Genomic DNA, 22,720 nt, shown 5'->3' with positions numbered 1-22,720 from the left:
GCGCATTTGAATGTTCTAAGGTAAAAGAAGCGCACCGTATTTCGTTTGTCTATCAAATGACTACCGTGTTAATTGTATTTTATAAGATAAATTCAATTAACAATTAAAATAAGAATTTGCTTTTAATTCAGCTCAATAAATTGAATTTATTTGTGATTATAACGCATCAATAATCATATGGATCTTGCAACTGCCAATAATTGCCCCACAGCATATATCAGAGGTGACAAATGATATATCTGCATTATCAGAGATGGCAGAAGTAATATCTGGATTAACATTTGTCATATGATAATGATACGTAGTTAATAAGAGGCAGATCAGGACAAAACTAACAAACGGCACCGGCCAGGTACAAAATAATTGGTCCCACTAAGTAAATATAGTCTATCAATACATTTCGAGGCCTTGAATGGGATAACAAATTACTTACACCTGCTTAAAACAATAAGACAAAATGTCCACAGTAGGAAATATTTGTGTTACTAACTTATTTCACAGCAAAATAAAGTCCAAAATTGACATCACCTGATAAATGTTAAAATAAAAGCATCTTATAAGCCCTCCATGTAGTACCATTGCTATAAACTAAGTTACAACAATAGTCAAGCAGGCCACCCACAAATTTGAAGTTTCTTTCACAGCACAATTAAATCCAAAATTGGCATCACCTGACAAATGTTAAAATAAAACCTAGTGCTTTACAGGCCCGTGTAGAACCATTGCAATATTTATGTTGCTAGAAACTATGTTACAACAGTAACCAAGCAGGCCCCCTGCAAATTTGGAGTTCCTTTCACAGCAAAATCAAGTCCAAAATTGACATAACCTAACAAAATGTTAAAAATAAAAACTAGTACTTTATAGGGCCATGTTCGCAAACCCGCTTCTCAAATTCACCTAAAAAACAAAGTTTGAATCCTAAAATTGGTTGAGAAAAATTTTTAACTGCCGTTCACTCTAAAGCAATGTTGCCTTTCTCACTCACATAAATACCATCCAGAAACTTCCTAATATCCTTGTTCTTCACATGGCATTTCTGCAAGAAAGAAAAAAACATGATAGCACATATTAGACGATACCCTTACAACTTGTTACCCAACATTTCATTTCCTACAATTTATTTTTCCAAATAATATGTTTCAAACCAAAACTCCAAAATGTGAATAACAAACAAAAATACTAATCGTGCACGTCTCAGGATTCAAGCAAATACAAAATGGCCAATCCAGCATGATTCTCTTCTTCTTAGCATCCAGTCCCTTTTATTCCAATCAATAAATATAGTACACACCCACATATCTAAGAGAGAATTGAAAGCTATCTTCCTAAAATTACAGTATCACACATTAGTCTATCAAATGGTATGTGCATACATCCATTCGTGTAATACACACAAGAATTGGATTTGTGTGATACACTTTGGTGTAAATAACAAACCTGATTTATCAAAGCAGCAGATCTTGACACCAACTCAATATCATTTCCCTCCAAAACCAATTCATCCTTGACCTTTTCTGACCTGGTAATAGTAACACCCTCTAAGAGATCGACCTTCCTCACCTGCAGTGAAATTGGGTTTAGGTTCCGCAAATGCAAAAATACAAAAGAATATCCTATTACCCATTATACATCAAACAATAATCATCCCAGAAGGAATGTAAAACTATAGATGTGAGCATATCATGTAATTATACTTTCAGCTTAAAAGAACTTAGTGTAGTCACAAGATTATGAACAAATGGCATCATAATGGTGTGCTTAAATAACTTAGTTGAAGAATGGCAGTGACAGCTTCATTTGACATTCCTTGAAATATTTTTCATCTAAATAAAATTCAATTTTTACATTGGGCATGTACATGACTTTTCAGTACCAAAAAAGGATGGTTGAAATCAGAGTTGACCCAACACTCTTGTGCACAAAAACCAAGTCCAAAAGAAAACTTATATTAGACTGAAAAGAGCTTTTGCAGACCTCACGATTGTCCTGAACCGTAGTTTGTTCAAACACAAACTGACTTTCCTAACTCAAGATGATATTAATGCTTGAATCTGCAAAACATGGTTTAAAACCCTCCTCCATTCAATCAAGGCAAATATTACATGGTAATAAATTGGGCTGTGTTACACAAACTAGAACCAATAAGTAAGAATATATCAATATTGCAAGCTTCAAAGACATAAAAACAGCTAAGAAATATTCTACTTTGTCTACAAACGGATATTTTTTTAAGATTTCATTTCTCCTACAACCCCCCTTAAGATCACCTAGAGATTCAAAGATTCTCATCATCTTTAGTCTACGAGAAGGTTTTGAATAACATACCAAATTAGACAAGACTAGTATCAGATGCAGGAGGGTGCAGGTGCACTGCCCGGAGGATATCACACACACACAACATGGACCATCAAAATAGCAATTAAAATTAAGGATATCACCAATGCAGATCCATTTGTTGTACCACATGTAAAATCTCCAACTTCAAGAGGATCATGCTCAAGAACAAAACAAAAAAGATTTCAGGTATTACCATTTGATAGTAGTGTTAACCTATATTCCTATTGACCTAAATAGGTTTGAACAGTTAGTCGTGTTGTTTTAATCTTTCCTAAGTATTTTCAAAATTTAATGCAAAATGTTGCAAATAAGACAAGAAGGTCATAAATAATCTATCATATTCATATTAATCAACATGTAATGCCTCATGTTAGCAAGAATCATAGTTTGTTACGCCCCAGCTTTACATTTTTTGAGGGAATTTGTTGTGAAAAATGGTTGAGTTTTGGTTTGACTAGATTGATGGTTTTAGGTTTTGTCATGCTTTGGGTTTGTTCACATATCTTCCTTGAAAATCATGGTGGCCAGGGGCATGAGGAAACAGTCAATGGAGGTTTGTGTTGATTGAGTGCTCAAAATTCAGTTAGCAGCTGAAGGAGGATTCATGTAGATTAGAGTTCCTTTATCCCATCTCCAACACTTTGAAGGGCATGACCGTCTGAAGCTTGCAATGCATTCATTTTGTAGAAAGAGAGTTAAAAATAGTTCAACAGTTTCTAGAAGTCACCTTTCTTCTTCTATGCAAAGTCATGAAATGATCGGTACGTAGGGGCCTGTTTTTGTGATCAAAACCGTACACAAGCTCTGTTGTAATGAAAATTATATGCATTTGTCAGGAACCCGATCTGAATGAGGCTAGTCTGCCTCCCTGCAGTGTTTTTTCCAACACCCCCATATGCTGCCTTTTTTATTATATAAATAGGAAATTTATAATAAATGTAATTATTATTAAATTTCCTAAAATCATGTCAGGCCGACTTAGGAGTTGGCGGGTTTGTTAGTTTAATTTTATTTTTGTTTTTATTTTGTTTTGTAAAACCAACTGGAGGTTGTCCTTGCTACCCCAGCACACATAAAGTACATAAGAAGGTCACCCAGCCAGAGGTGGACACGCTTGGATTTGGAATAGTAGTGCGATGCAGAACATTGATTGTGGGGACAATCATTCACGCAGTCTAGTGAAGTGGGACGATACCCCCGCTCATTCCATTATTTCATTCTGAGAAATCTGCAAGATTTGCTAATCATTTCCCATTGTATCTGGCATCTCACACAGGCACTGAGTTGGCAGAGATCGTGTGTCAATAGTCGCAGAAGGCTGTAGCGTATAGCAGTCATTGGAAAGCCAAGGAGCGAGCAGCAGTCCGATCATATCAGTAGCCTGGTGGGAGTTGATATTTCATGGCCTGCAATTCATACCAACACTTGTGCCTTCCAGCATAAGTAATATCGCCTAATCATTCCCTAGTCAAACACACCTGGGCAGAGACATCACACGGGCAGAGACTGTGACGGTTAGGTTGCAGCAAACAGATAGAGTTGAACGATCATCCTTGCCACATCTTCGATGATCAAAGCCAATGTCGGTGCAATCAATAGGAACATATTGGCAAGAAAGCATTTGGAATTCTAATGGGCACTGTATGTAGGGAAAGCCATCATATTTCTGTTATAGGAATAGACAAATCTGAGGATATTCAGTTTGCTAAGGTGTAAGGACCTTAAGTCTATATGATCTGAACCTTTGTACTTACGTAAACTGTTAAATTCAAAGATACAAACTAGTTGCACAATATAGATTCAGAGTAGCTTAGAAAAAGAAATACACACTGTAAGGAGCTCAAGATTGCTTATAGAACATTCATATTTTTTAGTGCTTACACAGATTTAGAGTATCAATAAACACGTTTCAACTTCAGAATTGCAAAATCAGGAATATGTTTGCTATTGAACTGATATAGAGTTTCTTTACAACAGCAATTTGAGCTTTCAGATTACATAGAACTCAATATAGAATTCAAACAGCAACACACACTCTTGAGGGTTTCGTCTCAAGACCATATAGAGCTCGAATAGCAACACACAGCAGCAGTGGTGATCTCTTGGGGGTTCCGTCCCAAGACCCAAATCGTGCACAAAGGCAGACCAAAACATTCAGCATACCCCAAAAAACAAAGCAGAGTCCTCAATATATACCCACTTGGGGTGGTACATTAACTTGTAGTGCAAGGCAAGTAAACAATCTAATTGCCTTCAATGAAGGGATGCCATACTGTAAAGAGGCAAACCACAGTTAGCAGCGAGTTGGCTGAAGTTGGTAGAAGCTTCTAGTTCACAAATAGTGGCAGACAGTTGGCACATAGTTGGCAAAGCAAATCTGATTTGGCCATGGCCACCTTCTAGAAGTTGGTAGAAGACACAAAACAAAACAAAATCTGATTTTCTTCAAGAAGCTTCAAGAAGTCAGTTGTCACTACAAACAAAATTTGATTGGTTGTCACATCAAAGCAAAATCTGATTTTTCTACTAAAAGAAAAAGAGTGCACAATTGGCAGCCAGCACTGCCATCTAGACCAGGTGGCCCCATTTCATGGGTTCATCACATAAGGGCCTGAGATATTACATGTATTGATGATCTATGTCTGATGGTAATGTTTTCTGAAATTGTTTGCTGTTCTGAAACTCAGCAAATTTATGATGAATCACAGTTGATTTGGTTGTGTTCTAAGTTCGGTATTGGAGATCATTTGTTTTGTTTTGTTTAAATTCATTTTACAAGTCAGGATATTTAGAGCAAGGCAACCACTACGCAAAAAGCTCGGACTGATAGAGAATGGCGCCTACCAGCGAAAAGAGTGGGGTTTTCATCCCATCAGAGTGCCAACGCAGGTCAACCCCCTCATGGACACGTGGTTGCCCAATCATGGGTGGGTCCCAACCCTGGATACATGCCCAACGGGAATCCACACCACTGCAGCATTTAGGCTGGGACATCACAGCCCACCATGCTCCGTAGGGCTCAACCTCGAGACCTCGGCTCTAATACCACACAAAGCAACCACTACACCAAAAGGCCGGACTGATGGCAAATGGCACCTACCAGCGTTAAGAATGGGGATTTCATCCCACCAGAGTGCTAGCACAGGTCAACCCCCTCATGGATGCATGGTTGCCCGATCGTGGGTGGGTCCCAACCCTAGGTACACGCCGAACGGTAATCCACACCACTGCAGCATTTAGACTGGGACATCACAGCATTGCCCTTTGTTAGGTTTCCAGTATTGTCTCTTTCGCCATGATGATGATCCAAGCATGTTTGTCATTTCAGTTCTATGGAATCTTGGTTTTATCTTTAAGGAACTTCACAGTCACTGATGTTAATCCAAACATCCAAGCAATATGGAATGGTTTAGTGTGTTGCACTTGCAACAGTCATCAAAGGTTCTCCTGGAAGGATTTTATTGTACTCATGAAAGTATAAATCCTCCTTTGTCAACATGTCACAGGTATAGAGCCCTAGGAAAGTGTCAAGTGTCCTGCAAGTCATTGGTCTAGGTTTCATTAGATCTTGCACTTGAAATGGTCTCAGAGATGCTGGCCATTCAAGTCCTCTTTAACATTTGTCAAAAATGATAAACCATCTTAGCCATTGAACCCCTCACTGTGAAAATCTCTCAAAAAGCATGAATGAGCAGCCATATAAAGAGTTCTGAGAAAGATTTTAAAGACGGAGCCCTTGGAAATTACAGTAATGTTGGAGAAGTAAGACACTGGTATGATTTCCTTAGGAAGTTTATGCAGCAGAAAAGAAGACAGCATTCCATAGAGAAGGCATATCTACTTTGGTAAACAAAATGAGCAAGAGATAAGGATAAGTGATCATAGCAGATTTAACAGTGATATTCAAGTGATCAAATGTAAAGACCACTATGCTAAGGCTTCAAAGTATTGAAGATAGTCATTTTGATATGGCAATATAGAAAAGACTGTTTAGATGACAGTCATGCATATGTCAACCATGCAGGGACAGTGAGAACACAAAGAAAGCATGACAGTGACTAGTACGATACATTGGACAATTGCAACACAGTCATAGAGGAATAAAAGGTGCAAGTCTCAAGTATATATGACAGTAAAGAATAATTTCAAGCAACAGTGATAGGCATAAGGATTGGTCTAGTTCAAAACAATCAAAAGGAATAGAGGGTAAACACCAAGGACCAAAAGATTGTTTTAGGACAGCTTATGAACTGTGATCGACATAAGACATGGAGGTTTACAAATGACATGGCAATAGGATTTACATAGGTCAAGCTCAAAGGGATGATGGTCTTTTAGGTAGTTGATTTGAAGTCTTTTAGGCTCTCAAGAACCATAAAGAAAGAAAGCAAGATCAAAGGATTGCAATATACAAAGCATGACAGCCAGACAAGATGGAGACAGTCATATGTCAATGCACTAAAGGAGCAGAGATTACTATCGTGAGGACTATCCATGAAGATGCCATAACTTATAAGGCTATTTTAAGACAGTGGTGAAGAAATCATGGCTGTGAGGAGATATTAAATTACTGAATATGGCTTGGGTAAACTAAGAGATGATAATCATGTTGATAGTAAAATCATGTTGAAGGGGCTTAGTAGTTTGAGGTTATTCTTGAAGCTTATATACATAACACTACCATAACATTCATATCCATATCAAAACAATATGATCATACCATCATAAACACTGCCCTTTTCTAATATCTCATAACACACAGCTGTTGTCCTCTTCCGATTTCTCATGCTCTGTTTTGTGATTAGTGAAGTGCCAATGAGATTCTGAGTTGTTTGATTGCCACTTGTACTTCCATGAAATCCTTTAAAGCTCCTTATAAACCTACACTTCTGTCCAGTTCACCCTCTGCCATACCTCATACTCTCCCTTACTCTAGTTTGCTAACTGTCCGCAACACTGTCCGCAAAACTGTCACAGGTCAGGATGAGGAAAAACTTTCTCACTCAAAAGCCAATAAAACAATTGACAGAGGTTAGATATGGTCAAGTGACAGCGGAAAATGCACAAGATGGCAGTCCCAAAGAGGGCAGTCAAGGGTAAAACACAGTGAACAGGCAGCATGAAACAGAAGTCACCTAAAATGAAGTATGGTAACTTTAATGGCTATAAGGACAGTATTCAAAAGGCCTACAAGAGTACAAGCCAGTGGACAAAAGTCATGCATAGCCAGGGGACAATAAAATATTGAAATAATACCAAATATTCCGAAACAGAGAATGCAGGTACAGTCAAGAAGAACTAACAGTGGACAGTGGCAAGGAAAAAATGGTATTGTTTTACATAGATAAGATGCCTATACAGTCCTTATGGAAGGCTAAAATGAATGCAGGTTTTGGACATAAACTGAAGCCGCAGTCATGTTAAAGAAGGTCCTTTACAAATTCCCTGCCCAGCAAAAAATCATTTCATAATGACGCAAAAACCCTGCTTCCACTATGACCATCATTTAACCTACGATTTACAACCCGATCCCCTTCACAACAAAAACCCATTTCACAAAACCTATTTAACAAAAACAAATAAAAAACAGAGCCGCTTAACAAAAGGGGGAAAAAAGATTTCAACATCTAAATACCTTTTTCTCTCCCAAAAAATTCCTGATCTCAATGTTGGTGCTGTTGTTTCCGATGCTGGCGTTAATGGGAAAGTGAGCATACACAAACCTCATCTTGTAACTGTATCCCTTGGTGACACCAGTGATTAGATTCTGGACATGGCTCAGTGCAGTCCTGATAGCTGCCATTGTTTTCCTGGATCCAAACCAGGCATCCACCTTCAATTTCCTGCCCTTTTCAGTGAGCTGAAAATCAAGATTCAAGTGCTTAAAATTTCTGGTAAGTGTGCCCCGGCGGCCTGAAACTCTGATCATCTTGGCCTTTATTTCAACTTTTACTCCCTCTGGGATGTCCATTGTTTCTGACGCGATGATTGTCTTCATTTTTTCTTAGTTAATCTGTACACAGACCCAGGAAATACAAAACGAGAGATGAAAACTCAGAAATATAGCCCTGGGTTGTGATCAAAATGGCAGAGGATGTTATTCTAAAAGGAGAGTTAAAAAGAAATTGTTTTAGGGTTTTAGGGTTTCGAACTTTCGAAACATCTTCTGAAAGGAGGTTCGATAGCTTTGGACTAAACGTAATGTGACAACCTTTATTTTTTATTAATATTTTTTTAATTACTAAGTTTTTAGTCTTCTTTTTTTTTGGTCGGTAATAATATTTTATTTTATTATATAATAAATTTCTTACATCATCAAAATTTCAGGGTTTCATATGTCCAGTTAGCCTGATATTTAAACTTATAAACCTACAAGAGCCTCACACATCGGGCATTTACAACCATAACACCACCAAAATAACAAAAAACCACACACCTAGTCATCTCCCCCGAAACCCATAGGATGATATATGATCCTATTACTGATATCTAATTCTACTAATCAGACCCCTAACGGGTGTACATTGATAATGTTACTCTAATAATCCCTATTTGATCTTAAAAAATAGCTTTCATTACTTAACAAAAAAACACCCACCAAGCCCTTTGCCTTCATCAACCTCCAGTCAGATATCTAATGGGATTCATCTATTGCAGCCAATTGCCTTGGAATATCCTTCGCTTCCTCAATCCTCTGCGCTTGCCTTTAGGGGGAGCCTTTGGCCATGCTCTGACCAGGTCATTTTCTTCCATCTCATGCTGCTGAATCAACCTCTTCAGGTTCTCCCATGCTCCCGCCCTTTCTAGCACATAAACTTCCTTATCTGCCTTCCTTATCCAGCGAACAAAGGGAACCAGTCCAAACTCTTCTGCGTCTTTAGCCTCTGCAAACCCTTCTGAGTAATCAAACCCTACCCCGGGCACTGCCCATTCCAGGATGGAATCGAGCCCTTCCAGCATAGCATCATCAAAAATTGATGTTGCAGCCCATTTCACCGTGTCAATGTCTTCTCCAAGTTCTAAGCCCCATGCTATCACCATTGATATGATATCCAAGTTTACCTTCCAGCGCACCACATTCTCCATAAGAAATGGGCCGACCACCTTCAGCACAGTGTTTATCATTTCCTCTTCTTTAAAACGGAGGAGCCCTACCATTATATCCCTGCTCACTGCCCCTTTAAATCATTTTTGTTGTTTTTTAGTGGTGACTATAAATGTCGCTTCCATGGTGGCGGCTCCTCCTTACCCTTTTTCCTTCACAGCTGCCTCTACTCTAAATCTTTGAACCTAATTTATTTCTCCACAGTCACTGCAAACATTGCATCTCTTGATTTAAACCCTGCATTTACCCTATTTATGAGTATGGCATGTTAACCATCTGATAGTGCATTCGCACGTTTTCTTCAAAAGCCCTGTCAAAAACATTTAAACTCCACTTACGCAATCCAAACACTGATGTTATTTCACGCGTGTCGAGGGGTCGCTCATCATTATTATTGCTACTTTCCCTATATGTCGCCGCTTTGAGCTTTCCTTTAAGTGTTTTTATTGAGATTATGGAGCTTCCCCCGTGCGAACTTTCACTTCGGCCTTTCCACACACAGAGTCTCATATGAAATTGACGTCATCCTGCTTGACATTACTCCTTCCAATCCCTCTCTCCAATCATTTACTTCTCATCTCACCAAAAAGTGATGATTCCTGAAAGCCGTCCATTTTCAATATACCTTCAGCATCAAAAGACAAGGCCCATTTGGATAAACTGTCTGTTGTTTGATTGCCCACCCTTCTAATATGACTGATTTTGAATTTTTCAAAATAATTAATTTCTTCTAATATTACTGCTAAGAGGCCTTGAAGATTCCAAGCACTAATTTCCCCATTCATAATTGCTTGAATTATGATTAAGGAATCTCCTTCTAAATGCAGGTTTCTAACCCCTTCTTTTTTTGCTAATTCTATACCCAGAAGGGCTGCCTAGGCTTCTGCCTCATTGTTGGTGCTCCTCCGAAGTCTTTTAGCTCCATATTTTAAAAGATTTCCATTGTCATCCCATAATGCAAATCTAGCCCCTGCTAACTGCCCAGATTGTTGCGCTACTCCATCAAAATTTATTTTTACCCATCCCTTCTCTGGTGGTTTCCATTGGACCTTTTCTAAGTTTCCCTTATTTCTCTTACTTATTGAAGATGATCCATGTCTGATTTTGATTCCTAGCCATGCTTTTTGAATATTTCTGTCCATTAAAGAAAAGGGGTTGGATAATGAGGAGGATTGTTAAGCTGTTGATCCCACCACCTCTTCAATAGCTCTGTTGATTCTTGATAACAATCTTCTCTCATCCTCTATCTTGTCTTGAAATATTCTTCGATTTCTTTCCTTCCAAATCTCCCAAACAACTATAGAAGGGCTAATTTTCCAAACACATGAGAGGGTTGACTTCCTTGGTTGTTTTGGCCAGCTCTCAAAAACCTCTTTTACTGAGCATTGAAGCGGCCCCTGCCAATTTAAATTCCTCTGAAGTTCGGACCAGCATTTTTATGCTACTTCACAAGTTAAGAGCAATGGTCCACTGATTATTCTGCCTAATTGCACATAACACACTTTGAAGGTCCCTCCAATCCGAGCCTCTTCCTTCTTTCCCCTGTTAGGATTCTACCTTTCGTCACCAACCATGCAAAAGCACCTGCTTTTGGGAGGCATTCTTTACCCCAGAAAAGGGTCCATGTTTTTTAGGGAGCCTCCTCCCTACCTTCTATCAGTTGATATCCCAGTTTGACTGAATACTTACCATCCTTAGCCCCACACCAAATCACCTTACCTTCCTTACCTATGAGGAAAACCTTCCTCTGGTTCAACACATTTTTAAGTCTTTGTTGCTCCTGAGCAAATATGCGTGTTGAGGATAAATCTTTCCAATGCCATTCTTTTCCTAGGTCACCCTCAGAACTCTGCATGTAGTCCTTTACTTTATCACCCCATAACTGCACTAACACTTCCTTTGCCTCTGTGAAATCTTCCAGCTCTCTCAGAGTCGGTAGGCCTACCCAAGAATCCTCCCAGAATTTGGCCTTAGCCCCATTCCCAATCTGCCATGTTAGATGATCTGTTACAACCTTGCGACTCTCCAAGATGAAGTTCCAAATTGCTGACCCTTTGGGAGGGTTTCGAATCATGAAGATTCTGTGATCCTCTGTTGAATCAAGATACTTTGCTCTCAACACTTTAACCCACATCTGATTTGAGTTTGAGTATATATTCCAGACCAGTTTTGCTCCTAAGGCGCTGTTCATTTTTTGCCAGCCCCTCCTCTTTCCTTGGCTTGACAAATTTTATCCCATGCCAAAAGTGGGATTTTTTCTTGATCATTTGCCCCATTCCAAAAAAAAATCTCATCTTTTGTTGAATTGAGTTGATGACCTTTTTCGGGATTTTAAGGCACATCATGGAGTAAACAGGGATGGCTGACACAACTGTTTTCAACATTAAAATTCTGCCCGCTGAAGATAGCCATCTGCTTTTCCACCCTTCCATTTTATTAATGCAACTATCTATTAGTTTCTTCCACAACTTCGTCCTGTTTGCTCCACCAAAGAAGGGTATTCCTAAATATCTGCCTGGTAAGGATCCCGCTCTCATTCCCAAAAGTCTGCATATTTCCCTTTGCTTGCCAGGATTGCAGTTGAAGAAAAAAATCTCAGACTTGTGCCAATTGACTTTTTGACTTGAGGCTGATTCGTAGATATCAAGGGTTTCTTTCATGACCCTTCCTTCCCTAGCCGATGCATCTCCTGCTAGGAAGGTGTCATCTACAAATTGTAAATGTGTTAAGGGGTTTACTCCTGTTGCTATTCGGACCCCCTTCCACGCACCTAATTCCCAGTTTTTTGAGATAAGACGTTCGAGCACTTCTACCATTATTATGAATAAGAACGGTGAGAGAGGATCTCCTTGCCTTAAAACCTTTTTTAGATTCGAAAAAACCTTGGGGGCTACCATTTACAATGACTGAGAATCTCGGGGAGCTAATGCAACTTTTGACCCAGGAGACCCAAGCTTCACTGAAACCAAACCTCTGAAGGACTTTTATAAGAAAGTCCCGATTGACCTCATCATAGGCTTTCTTAATGTCAACCTTAACCATCATCTTCTCTGACTTTGTTGTCCTAATGGAGTGAACAGTTTCATGGACCAGTATAATACCTTAAAAAATAGACCTGCCTGGAGTGAATCCACTCTATTCATTCGAGATCACTAGGTCTAAAATTGGTTTTAACCTATTGGAAATCACTTTTGTAATGATTTTATAAATGGAATTATAGAGTGAAATTGGGTGAAAGTCATCGAAAGAGTTGATTTCCGCCTTTTTTGGAATCAAAGCTATGAAGGTGTTATTGAAGTCTTTTAACATGAATCCTCCCCTCCTAGATTCCTCTACGACTCCATGAATATCATCCGCCAATATGTCCCAAAACTTTTGAAAGAACAGATCTAGAAAACCATCCGGCCCAGGTGATTTGTCAGCTCCTAAACTGAAGACAGCCTTTTTAACCTCTTCCATTGAAGCCTTCTCCATTAACCTTTTGTTGTGATCCTCCATTATGCATGGGGGAATGACCTCTAGAATGTGAGGCATGTGTTCTACCTGATTGTCCACCTTGTTGAAAATCTCAAAGAAATGCTCAATTGCTGCCTAATTAATTTGTTTTTGATCTGAGAGCATGTTTCCACCTCGGTTTTTAATTGAGAAGATCTTGTTGTGAGCCCTTTTTACTTTAACTGAGGTATGGAAGAATTTTGTGTTTCTCTCACCCTCCTTCAACCAGGTTTCTCTTGATTTTTGTTTCCAATAAATCTCCTCCCTAGCTAATACTTCTGCATATTGGTTATTGAGAGATTTTTCCCGTGTATACAAGTCTTCATCCATTCCATTGTTAATTATTTGCTCATGTAAGTATTTTAGATCTTTCTCTAAAATAATATTGTCTTTGAATATATTTCTAAAAGTTTCTTTGTTCCACTGCTTAAGTTGATCCTTTACAAATTGAAGTTTTTTGAAAAAAGTGAAAGCTTTATTACCTAGGTTTTCCGGCTTGTGCTGCCACCATTGCTCTATGAGATTTTTGATGTTGCCATCCCGAAGCCACATTGCCTCAAATTTAAAGGGGCACCTCTCTGGAGCACTGTCATCCTGCAACCTTAGACATATTGGATAATGGTTTGATCCCATAAAAGGTAAGATCTCTGCTTCGCTGGTCCAACGACTCTCCGACCAATCCCCTGCTATGAAAAACCTATCTAATTTTTCAGCTATATTTAGGAATCCACTCCTCCTATTGGTCCATGTGAATTATCCCATTTTAAAAGGGAATTCAATTAGACCTGAACTTGTAGCAAAGGAGCTGAAATCTCTTTGACTCTGCCTGTTCCACCCCATGCCCCCCTTCTTGTCTAAAGGTCTGATTAGTGCGTTGAAATCTCCTCCTACAATGAAAACATTTTCCTTGTCATTAGACAATATTTCAGATAACTCACTCCACGCTTGCTTTTTTAAATTGAGTTAATCAGCCCATAGATGTTGAAGAGGAAGAAACTTGTATGCAATTGCATTGATTTAATTATAGGTTCTTCATCCACAGTCCAATCAATTTAGTCACCATGAATCCTATTGCATTTTATCTCACACATGCACCTCACTTGGAGATTTGAGGAATGTGTTATATTATAGTCCTTTAACATCATATTCATTTTCCAAAAAAATAACTGCCACAAAGACGTAAATTGGTTTTTAAATCATTACTAGGCTTACATTGAGTTCGCATTCTTAGCTTGTAACTTAGAATTTTTTAGCTTACAACAACAAAGTAACACATATCAAGGTACATGATACCAAATAATTCTTGTGATGCAATTTCAAGAAGATTCATAATATTTCATCATCACGGTTAGTGTAGAAGGACATCGACATTCAATTGTTCCTCATTTTGCTATGCATTATACATCTAAAGAGTTGAATATATAGAATGGAAAGAGCTCTAAAACCACTAATAAAGGTGTACAAATAAGGCTCTTCCAATGACCACAACTCTTGGATTATCTCTGCAGAAGTTGAAAGGACATTGATTTTGGCTTCGATACTTTCCCTCCAACTTGGGATCTCAATCTTGCAAGATAAACATTATTAAATGTAATAAATGATGGAATACTAAGATACATGTGTTGCTTCCAAGCCCCCACATGGAAAATCCCAACAGTCACTCATTTGTCCACTTCCCATGTCATTGATTATCTCATTCAAGGCATCCACATGTGGGGAAAATAATATTAAATAATTATGTTCAAAACCCACCTTTACTATTGCTAGTGGAACCCATCACCCCTTGTGAATGTATTACAAACAATAATGAAAATAAATATTACAAATATTTTTTCCCAATACACTCTAAGTGCCTTAAGAAAATTTCCAGTGATGTTGGAACTATGTCATAGGATTTACAAGGTAGAGTATGCCTTAATCCTAACACTCTCTCACTTGGCATCATACATTGTAAATAGACTCGGGAATCATAAACAAGGGAAAAGCATTCCTTAGCCATTTATGTATCATTTGAATCTTCGCTATGCTCTCATGCTCTAACGAGGTACCTATAAAAGAAACCATGATAACCACCATCAAGTAAAAAACTCATCATATCCTTAAACATGCAACATACGAAAGAAAAAGGAACATGCCAAGGTGAACCATAAAAACTATCACTGAAACCTACACCAATCTTTACATGAACACCATCATTATACTCAAATGATAACAAAGGCTCTAAGTAACTACCCTAATCATATTGCTAACAAATTTTGCCTCGATACTAAATCAATCTCTGGATATAGATTGTTTAGATGCGAGACATCTCATTGTAGTTGAATATGTGATCAACCCACACAATTGCAAAACTTGTGATCCAAACACTAAAATATGCAAACTCATCATCACATCAATAATAAAAAAACCAAGATATCAAAGAGGATAACCAGACATATATCCATAAACTCTCATTGCATGAGTAATGTCCGATTTGGAAATATATTAAATATCAAGTTTGTATATAATACTTCACATAGAGGATGTTGATATATCTTGTATCACATAGTGTCAAGGTGTTACCCATATTTTTATTTGTTTTAAACTTCAGGTAAGGAGTAAATCCTTATTGACTATTCTCCTTTTCCTCCCTTGTCGTGGCTTGTTTGAGTTTCTTAACCTCTATCATGGGATTCTTTACAATTAAAACCACCTGACCACCCGACCGACTTAGGGAAATCTGCATAAAGTCGGTACCCTTAGGAAGTCGGACTTGTGGTTGCTTTTGAAAGAGTTTGGTGGTTGTGAACTTGTCTGATCTCCCAACTTTTTGGCATCCCTCATGTTGTGATGAATGTTGAGCTTCCTTGATATTTTAAGGGACATTTTCAATTCCAAGTAAAGACATCCTAGTAATGCAATTTCAAGTTGTTTCAATACCCTATCGGGGTGACAACACGAGTTATGGTTAAGATAGGTCATGCTTGGACGTCATCGGAATTAAACGAACTTGTCAGACTAATAAGAGTAACAACTTTTTACCTTTCTCCTCTCTGCCTTGCCCATTGCCATGTCATGTAATGCTTCCAAGGGATAAATCAAGGGTATATTTACGAAGTACCATCATTAATGGCCATTAAACAACCAAGGATACAAAAAAGGTGGCAACATGTGTTACTACGTTTGATGATGCCATATTTTTGTAGAGAACGTTAAAGATAGCTAAAGGAGAAAATTGTCATGATTTTGCACGTATCAAAATGGTTTAGCCTCATGATAGTGAGTTGTCATTTCACAACCCATATTTGAATTGGCCAAAGAAAGAGCAGGAGGATATAGTCTGACAGTTATGATCTTTTGCATGGAAAGCACAAACTGATTTCAGAGAATATAGGAAGGCCGTCACCATATTAGACAAGATTGTAGAACATGCTAAACATCATGAACAACGCTTGCAGGGCGAGCTCGCAGTGGGAAGGAACCCGAATAATTAGCTTCAACACGAGGGTGCTGCAGGCTAGGAAAGGTCATGTGGTACAACCAGATGTTGAGACATTGCAGGGACATATTCTTTTGGACTTGTATGACTTTTTTCAAGCCATTGCTTTTTATGAATAAGAATTTGAAGATATCCTGTTAACGTTAAGTGAAGAAGAAGAGAAGGTGGATGAAATTGATAGATGGATTGTAGAGCAGAACCCGATACCTGATGATGGAACCTGATTCTAGTGACCTTGAGGCCTTATTTGTTGTGAAGTGGTCTATATATATTTTGATGATGCTTATGGAATTTTTGTTTTGAAACGATCGCTTTCAAGGCCATTACTTTAGTAACTATTTCTTGGGAACGAAAAGATAGGGGTTAAGAGTTATAAATAAGTAGATTAGTTAATCTTGAAGCATCTTTTGGGCAAACTTTGTTTCTTAAGAACAAAAACTTCTTTAAGCATTTTTCTATTTACTATTTTGAATATAGAAAATTTATTGGTGGCTTCAAATATTCGTAGTCTTTGAATTATGGTGTGTGAATGCTTTTTGTTCTTTGAATGGTTATCAATGGATGCATCTATATTTGAAGTGGTGAATGGTTTCAATTTTTCTATTGCTACAAAAATATTGTCTTTGACAGTTATTTTGTAGCAATCTAGTTGTTTCAAAATCTTGTAAAATCTAAAAAGTATGTGTATGTTGTGCATGCCTTTTCAAATCTTTCTAGTTAAAAGCTCTTTCCTTATTGTCTTTCTAGTTAAAAGTGTTTCAGTTAGTTTCTATTCATTGAATATCATCAAAAGGTAGTTACCACCTTGTAAAATAAGAAGAGAATTTGTTAGTAATTAGTTTGTTTAGAGTGGTTTAACTACAGTTACATTTGTCACCTTTGTGGGCGTGAGAATATAGAGTTAGGTGATAAATCCGTTAACCAACACAAGGAAACATACATTGATATGCAAATCCTACAAACAAATATGATGCAGTACCTCTCTCACCACTAGTCTCCATAGCTCTCTCGAGTTCTTCACACTTAATTATGTTAATACAAACATCTAAAAAGAAGAACAAGATTGAAGACAGTACATGAAAATCAAAACATATCCTTATTCCATACTAGCATCTACTAAGTTGTGTAAGGTAATATCTCCTTCATCATTCCCATTCTAAAAGAATGTCAACATCTATCATTCAAATCAAATGAAACATGGTGGCAAGAGATGTAAACTTCTCACAGTGAAGGAAGATAAAACAAACCATTCATTCCCATGACAAAAAGAATATGCCCAAAGACACAAACCATTTCTTGTGTACTTCTCCAAATAGGTCCTTTGAACTAGATCCATAGATCAAAAGCAACAAAAAGGGGAGCAATGGAAATACATAAAATCATGCATCTTTCTTCTCTAAAAGTTCTTCTATAACTATTGTGTTCAATACTGGTTCACATGAGATGACGCGATACAGAAGAAAGAGGGCATCTAATAATAAAGTAGTCAATAACTCTCAAATTATTCACCTATTGAGTAGACCAAGAGTGGGGAAAAAAATTGTCATGAGCACACAATAAGAAAGAAATCAAAGCTTGCAATAAATGATAATCTTCTCTTTAGGTTTGTAATGGATTCACATCCATAACTAGGTGTAGGCTCCCCGGTCTTTTTGTTGAAATCCTCATCAAAGAGTAACCATATCAATACATGATCCCTAAAAACATGATATCTCATAGCCTTACCCAAGTCTCTCCAATCTACATGAGAATCCACCAATAAATTCATGCTAACTTCAAATGCAACCCTAGAAAATTATGAAGCTCCAAACAAATGATTCACACAAAAAAACAAAGTGAACAAACAAGACTATTGTTAGAGCTCCAACCATGGAATTGGGAACACAAACATGACATCGTGATCTAATATATCCTCAAAGGAATATCATATGCTCTAAGGAAAATATCATAAGCTGACACCTCACCAAAGACTCAACAGTCCTCTGTGGCAAATTGAGATGTCTCCATCTCCAAACCAAATGAAGATAACTATCCATCATCAAATGATGAATTCACATCACTACCAAAGCTCCCACTTTACTATGTAACCAAGCTCTCCAAGCATTGTGATAACCATCTCCTAACTAGATATCCTTTATGGCCCCAACATAATCAAAGAGCTCAACACCAAGACCTTTCAAAAGGAAGAGTCAAACCACAATCTCTAAATAAAAAAGATACAACTGCACGTCCTTTGTCAATAGAACCAAAGTGTCAAACTCTCACAACAATCTGAAGGTAGAATCCAAGAGCTCCATATGACACCAACACCCATTGCAAAAGCATCCATCTTATAATCAAATCTTGTCCATGGCTCACTACACATTTCAACCATAACAGTTGAGAACAAAAATCTTGAAACAAATAAGATAGAACACATTATTTAACCTCATAAATCTCCCACTAGAAGTGATATTGATTTATACACGGCATCATAAACAATATTGTTAACAAAACTCCAATAAAAGTGAACAAAGCTTCTCATGCACCATAATCCACTACTAAGATCAAATGAACAACTATATTAGGTACTCCAAAAATAAAATTTATCATTGTAACCAACATACCAATGTAACAATGGTGACCAAGAATTGTTGTACCAAAATGAATCCTTGTCAGATAATTTATAAGACTAGTACATATGCGACATCTCAAAGGATAAAGGAGAAATACATAGTCAATGCTCCAATCTTAAATAAATGAAAGATTCAAACCCACTTCAATATCATTCATCAAACAAATAATTAGGCATAACATATTGATTACTAAGACTCAAACACCAAAATCAACACTCAATTTCATTTGCTAAACAAATCCATATAGGAGTAAATATAGATAAAAAGGAACCCTCCAAGTAGCCATGAAAACCTATAACTATTTTCATTGTGAACACCTTTATTAAAACCTTATCATAGATCTACAAACTTGTAATGCCCCTCCAGTTGCTCTTCTATATTTCTTCTCCTTGATGTGGATTTGGCTATGAGTCGGTGATTGTGCCATTTGATTATGGAAATTAACCTTTATGTGGCGCTTGCTAGTATTCTAGATGTTGCATTTGATTTTAGTGTGAGGCCTTGAGTGCCTAGCATATGCCATGATTGGATATATGTTATGTATTCGTGTTGGACCAGTGATGTTCCAAATTGCTTCGTGATGATCATGATTATGCTTCTGCATTGAGATGTGTGCCTTCTTCTTGTGCCTAGTTGTGAGGACCATGGTGTTGTTATTTACTACATATCTGTTTGGATATTGGATTTGTTGGGGGTTGTTACCCTGTTTATGATATTGATATTAATATTGATGTGATGATGTTTGGAATGAACAAGTGACACTAATCTGGTTGGATGGGTTAAGAGTAATAAATCATATTTTATGCTATTTTATATCTTTCAAGAGATCAAATGCTTAGCAGTATATTCAATTTGATGATGCTATATTGATTTGATGAGATATTGTGTTACTAATGTAATGTTATTATGTGACCTTGATAAGGGAATGTTAATGATGATTTCAGTGATCTTATGTTGTGTGCGCGCGCGCGCGCGCGCGCGTGTGTGTGTGTGTGTGTGTGTGTGTGTGTGTGTGTGTGTGTGTGTGTGTGTGTGTGTGTGTGTGTGTGTGTGTGTGTGTGTGTGTGTGTGTGTGTGTGTGTGTGTGTGTGTGTGTGTGTGTGTGTGTGTGTGTGTATGTTTTGGTTGGTGCAGGCACATAGCATTGACTTTACCTGCCTCCAGAAGTTTGAGCATGCTCATATCCCTGATGGTGGTTATAGGAGATAACACACTGGCCATTTATGTTACCCAACCATAAGTCATCATTCCTAATTTAGACGATTTTCCTTAATTTTATTTATTTATACCTCCGGTTACCCCAATGTATATTTGTGAATCACCAGTAAAGATTGTTTGTGTATAGTCAATCATATGTGAATTTTCATTATTATAGTGTAATATTAATGCTATTTAAATAATATAGGCAATTCAATATTTAATTGTGAAATGTGGCTTATATGTATTCGATTTTAATGTGGATTGAATGCTTTTACCTTTGGGGGTATTTTAGGAGTAATTGGATTTATTTATCTAGTTTGATTTTTAATATTTTTGTATTGATGCTCCAAAGTAGGTTTATATTGTATTTTGAAGTTCAATTTTTAACACTTAGTTTATTTTTCAAATTTGGAGCCCTCAAAACTCTACAATAGGAATTTTGATTTGTTTATTAGGAGGAAAATTCTTGGAGGAATGTTATGGTAGGAGCTCATTGGATTCGTGTGGGCGACTCATTATACTACCCAATTTTCATGAGCTCTTTCGAACTCTTTGGCTCCATGTTTAATTTACAATTTCTTCAACTTGAAGGTGAGTTTCTATTGATCTCTCCTTGTTTCTCAATGAATTTTTTTTATTCTTGTTGCTATTAGTTAGGAAATATATTTAGAACTTTCTTCCAATTTGAATTTAGAATTTTAGTAAAGAAATGAATTTTTTATGTTTTAAATTTTGAAATCATGGTTTCTCAAAAAAAATGCTGCCCAATTTTTATTGGATGCCTGGATTGTTGATTTTATTGCATGGATGAGTTATTGTTCACCTATGGACCACTGGGTTTTCCCAAATTTTTGATTGAGCATGATTAAAAATTTGAGCTTTTTGGAGGTCCATCAATGGTGGATGGCCTCCATGACTGGTTTTTGGTCAATTTGGCCTTTTGATAAAATTATGAATTTGGTGTTTTAAATGTGAAATCTTTATGTGGAATGATTATATTATATATACAAATTTAATTGTTGGATGATTTGGATTAGTTCTCTTGGCATTTAGCACCAATTGAGTATGTTTTGGATGCATGTGAATATGTCAAAAGCATTTGATGATTATTGATGAAATTTGGAATTTTTGGGCTCAATTGTGATACTATATGGTCTTTCATATTGGTATTTTATTGTGAATTTCATGTTTTGATTTACTTGAGCCTAGGGTAGGTAATAGGACCAATGTTGGGAGTGGTATCCAATGGGGGTTGGGGTACAAAGGGACTGTTGGGATAACCTATTGAACATTTTGTAATAAAGTAAAAACTAAGGACACATTAATAAAATAAACCAAAATAAGTGGATACATCTCTCCTAGACTTGAGTACTCATATAGACTAAGGATGAGTTGGGAAGGCCTGGTCGTTTGTGGGGCGTTGATTTGGCATGATTGAGTCTCCTCGTTCGTATGAGAGGACTACTCAATTTTGCATGAGCCATCCCTTTGAGCTACGAGATGAAACTCCTTTCTCTTGTTTCCTTTGTATCTATCCCTATAGTTATGAGTAGCACCCAAAAGAGGATTTGCCTTCCATGTGATTTTGCTTATTGATGGATTCTAGAGGTTCCATATTTGATGGCCTATTGGTCTTGTGATCTCTTTGGTGACTGGATTTTGAGATGGTTCATACTTGATGGTTTGGTGTTGATAATTCTTGTGGGGTTCTTTCATAATTGTGTGCATATGGTTTGCATTGAGGATTATACCTCTCCCTCTTTCATTGATTGTTGTGGCACTATGTTCTTGGATGAGTGAGTATTCACGTTGAGTGTTACTCCATGTTTTATCCTATGTGAGCCTATTTGTCTCCCTTGCTTAAGTGTATGGTTGTTTGGGTAGTGTGACTATCTCCATGAGCACAGTGGGATTGGAACCTATGGGTTCCACATGGTTGAGTGGCATTGCCAACCACCGTTCAGGACCGAAGGACTTGGATTGTATGCAATTGAAGGGTTCCTTCTTCTTCCTCAACTCTTGTTCTTCTCTTGCTCTCATTTATTGTAATTGTAAGCCATGCATTTGGATGTAAGAATTGTAATCATGTATGATTTGTATATTGGACTCTCCTTATGGATATGGATGCAATTGTATTATATTGTAATAAATGGATGTGTCTTTAGTGGACTGATGTTGGAACCAGCCACCAAGCATGATCTTTTATTCTTTTCTTTTGATTCTATTATATGATGTTATCATGGCAAAACTTGGTCTGGTGCTTAAATGAATGTACATGTGTTTCTTATTATACCAAAGATTGAATTGGTCATCTCCTATTGTGGTAATATGTGATGTTGACCAAGCCCTTTTTGGATTGAGCTCTCAGGAGCCAATCCAAGATTAATCAGAACCACTCGATGTGTGTTTTGTGAAGTACAATTATGGATTTTAGTTGTGTTTTGTACCCCTAGTAGTGACTAGAGGTATGTTTTGACCTGAGGATCT

At 37.4% G+C, this 22,720-nt stretch overlaps 1 protein-coding gene across 1 annotated transcript; it reads right to left on the bottom strand.

Annotated features, from left to right (window-relative positions):
- Window positions 1-532: 532 nt before the first annotated feature.
- Window positions 533-8,501, bottom strand: LOC131031951 (large ribosomal subunit protein uL6). Its single transcript, XM_057962816.2, has 3 exons — window positions 7,976-8,501; window positions 1,441-1,563; window positions 533-1,039 (listed from the first exon to the last, which is right to left on the bottom strand). Exons 1-3 carry the CDS (start codon window positions 8,336-8,338, stop codon window positions 956-958), a joined length of 570 nt encoding a protein of 189 aa, XP_057818799.1. The 5' UTR covers window positions 8,339-8,501; the 3' UTR covers window positions 533-955.
- Between the last annotated feature and the right edge of the window lie 14,219 nt (window positions 8,502-22,720).

This window comes from Cryptomeria japonica, chromosome 9, assembly GCF_030272615.1.
Source record: "Cryptomeria japonica chromosome 9, Sugi_1.0, whole genome shotgun sequence".
Taxonomy (NCBI): domain Eukaryota; kingdom Viridiplantae; phylum Streptophyta; class Pinopsida; order Cupressales; family Cupressaceae; genus Cryptomeria; species Cryptomeria japonica.
This window is presented reverse-complemented; position numbering and strand designations above follow the sequence as displayed.

What these genes read in the sequence shown, in the direction of transcription:
- LOC131031951 (XM_057962816.2), bottom strand. Translation starts at nt 8,338, where the DNA reads ATGAAGACAATCATCGCGTCAGAAACAATGGACATCCCAGAGGGAGTA. An exon ending in ATTTTTTGGGAGAGAAAAAG is followed by an intron (nt 1,564 to 7,975) that starts GTATTTAGATGT and finishes ATTTCACTGCAG; the next exon opens with GTGAGGAAGGTCGATCTCTT. An exon ending in CTGCTGCTTTGATAAATCAG is followed by an intron (nt 1,040 to 1,440) that starts GTTTGTTATTTA and finishes TCTTTCTTGCAG; the next exon opens with AAATGCCATGTGAAGAACAA.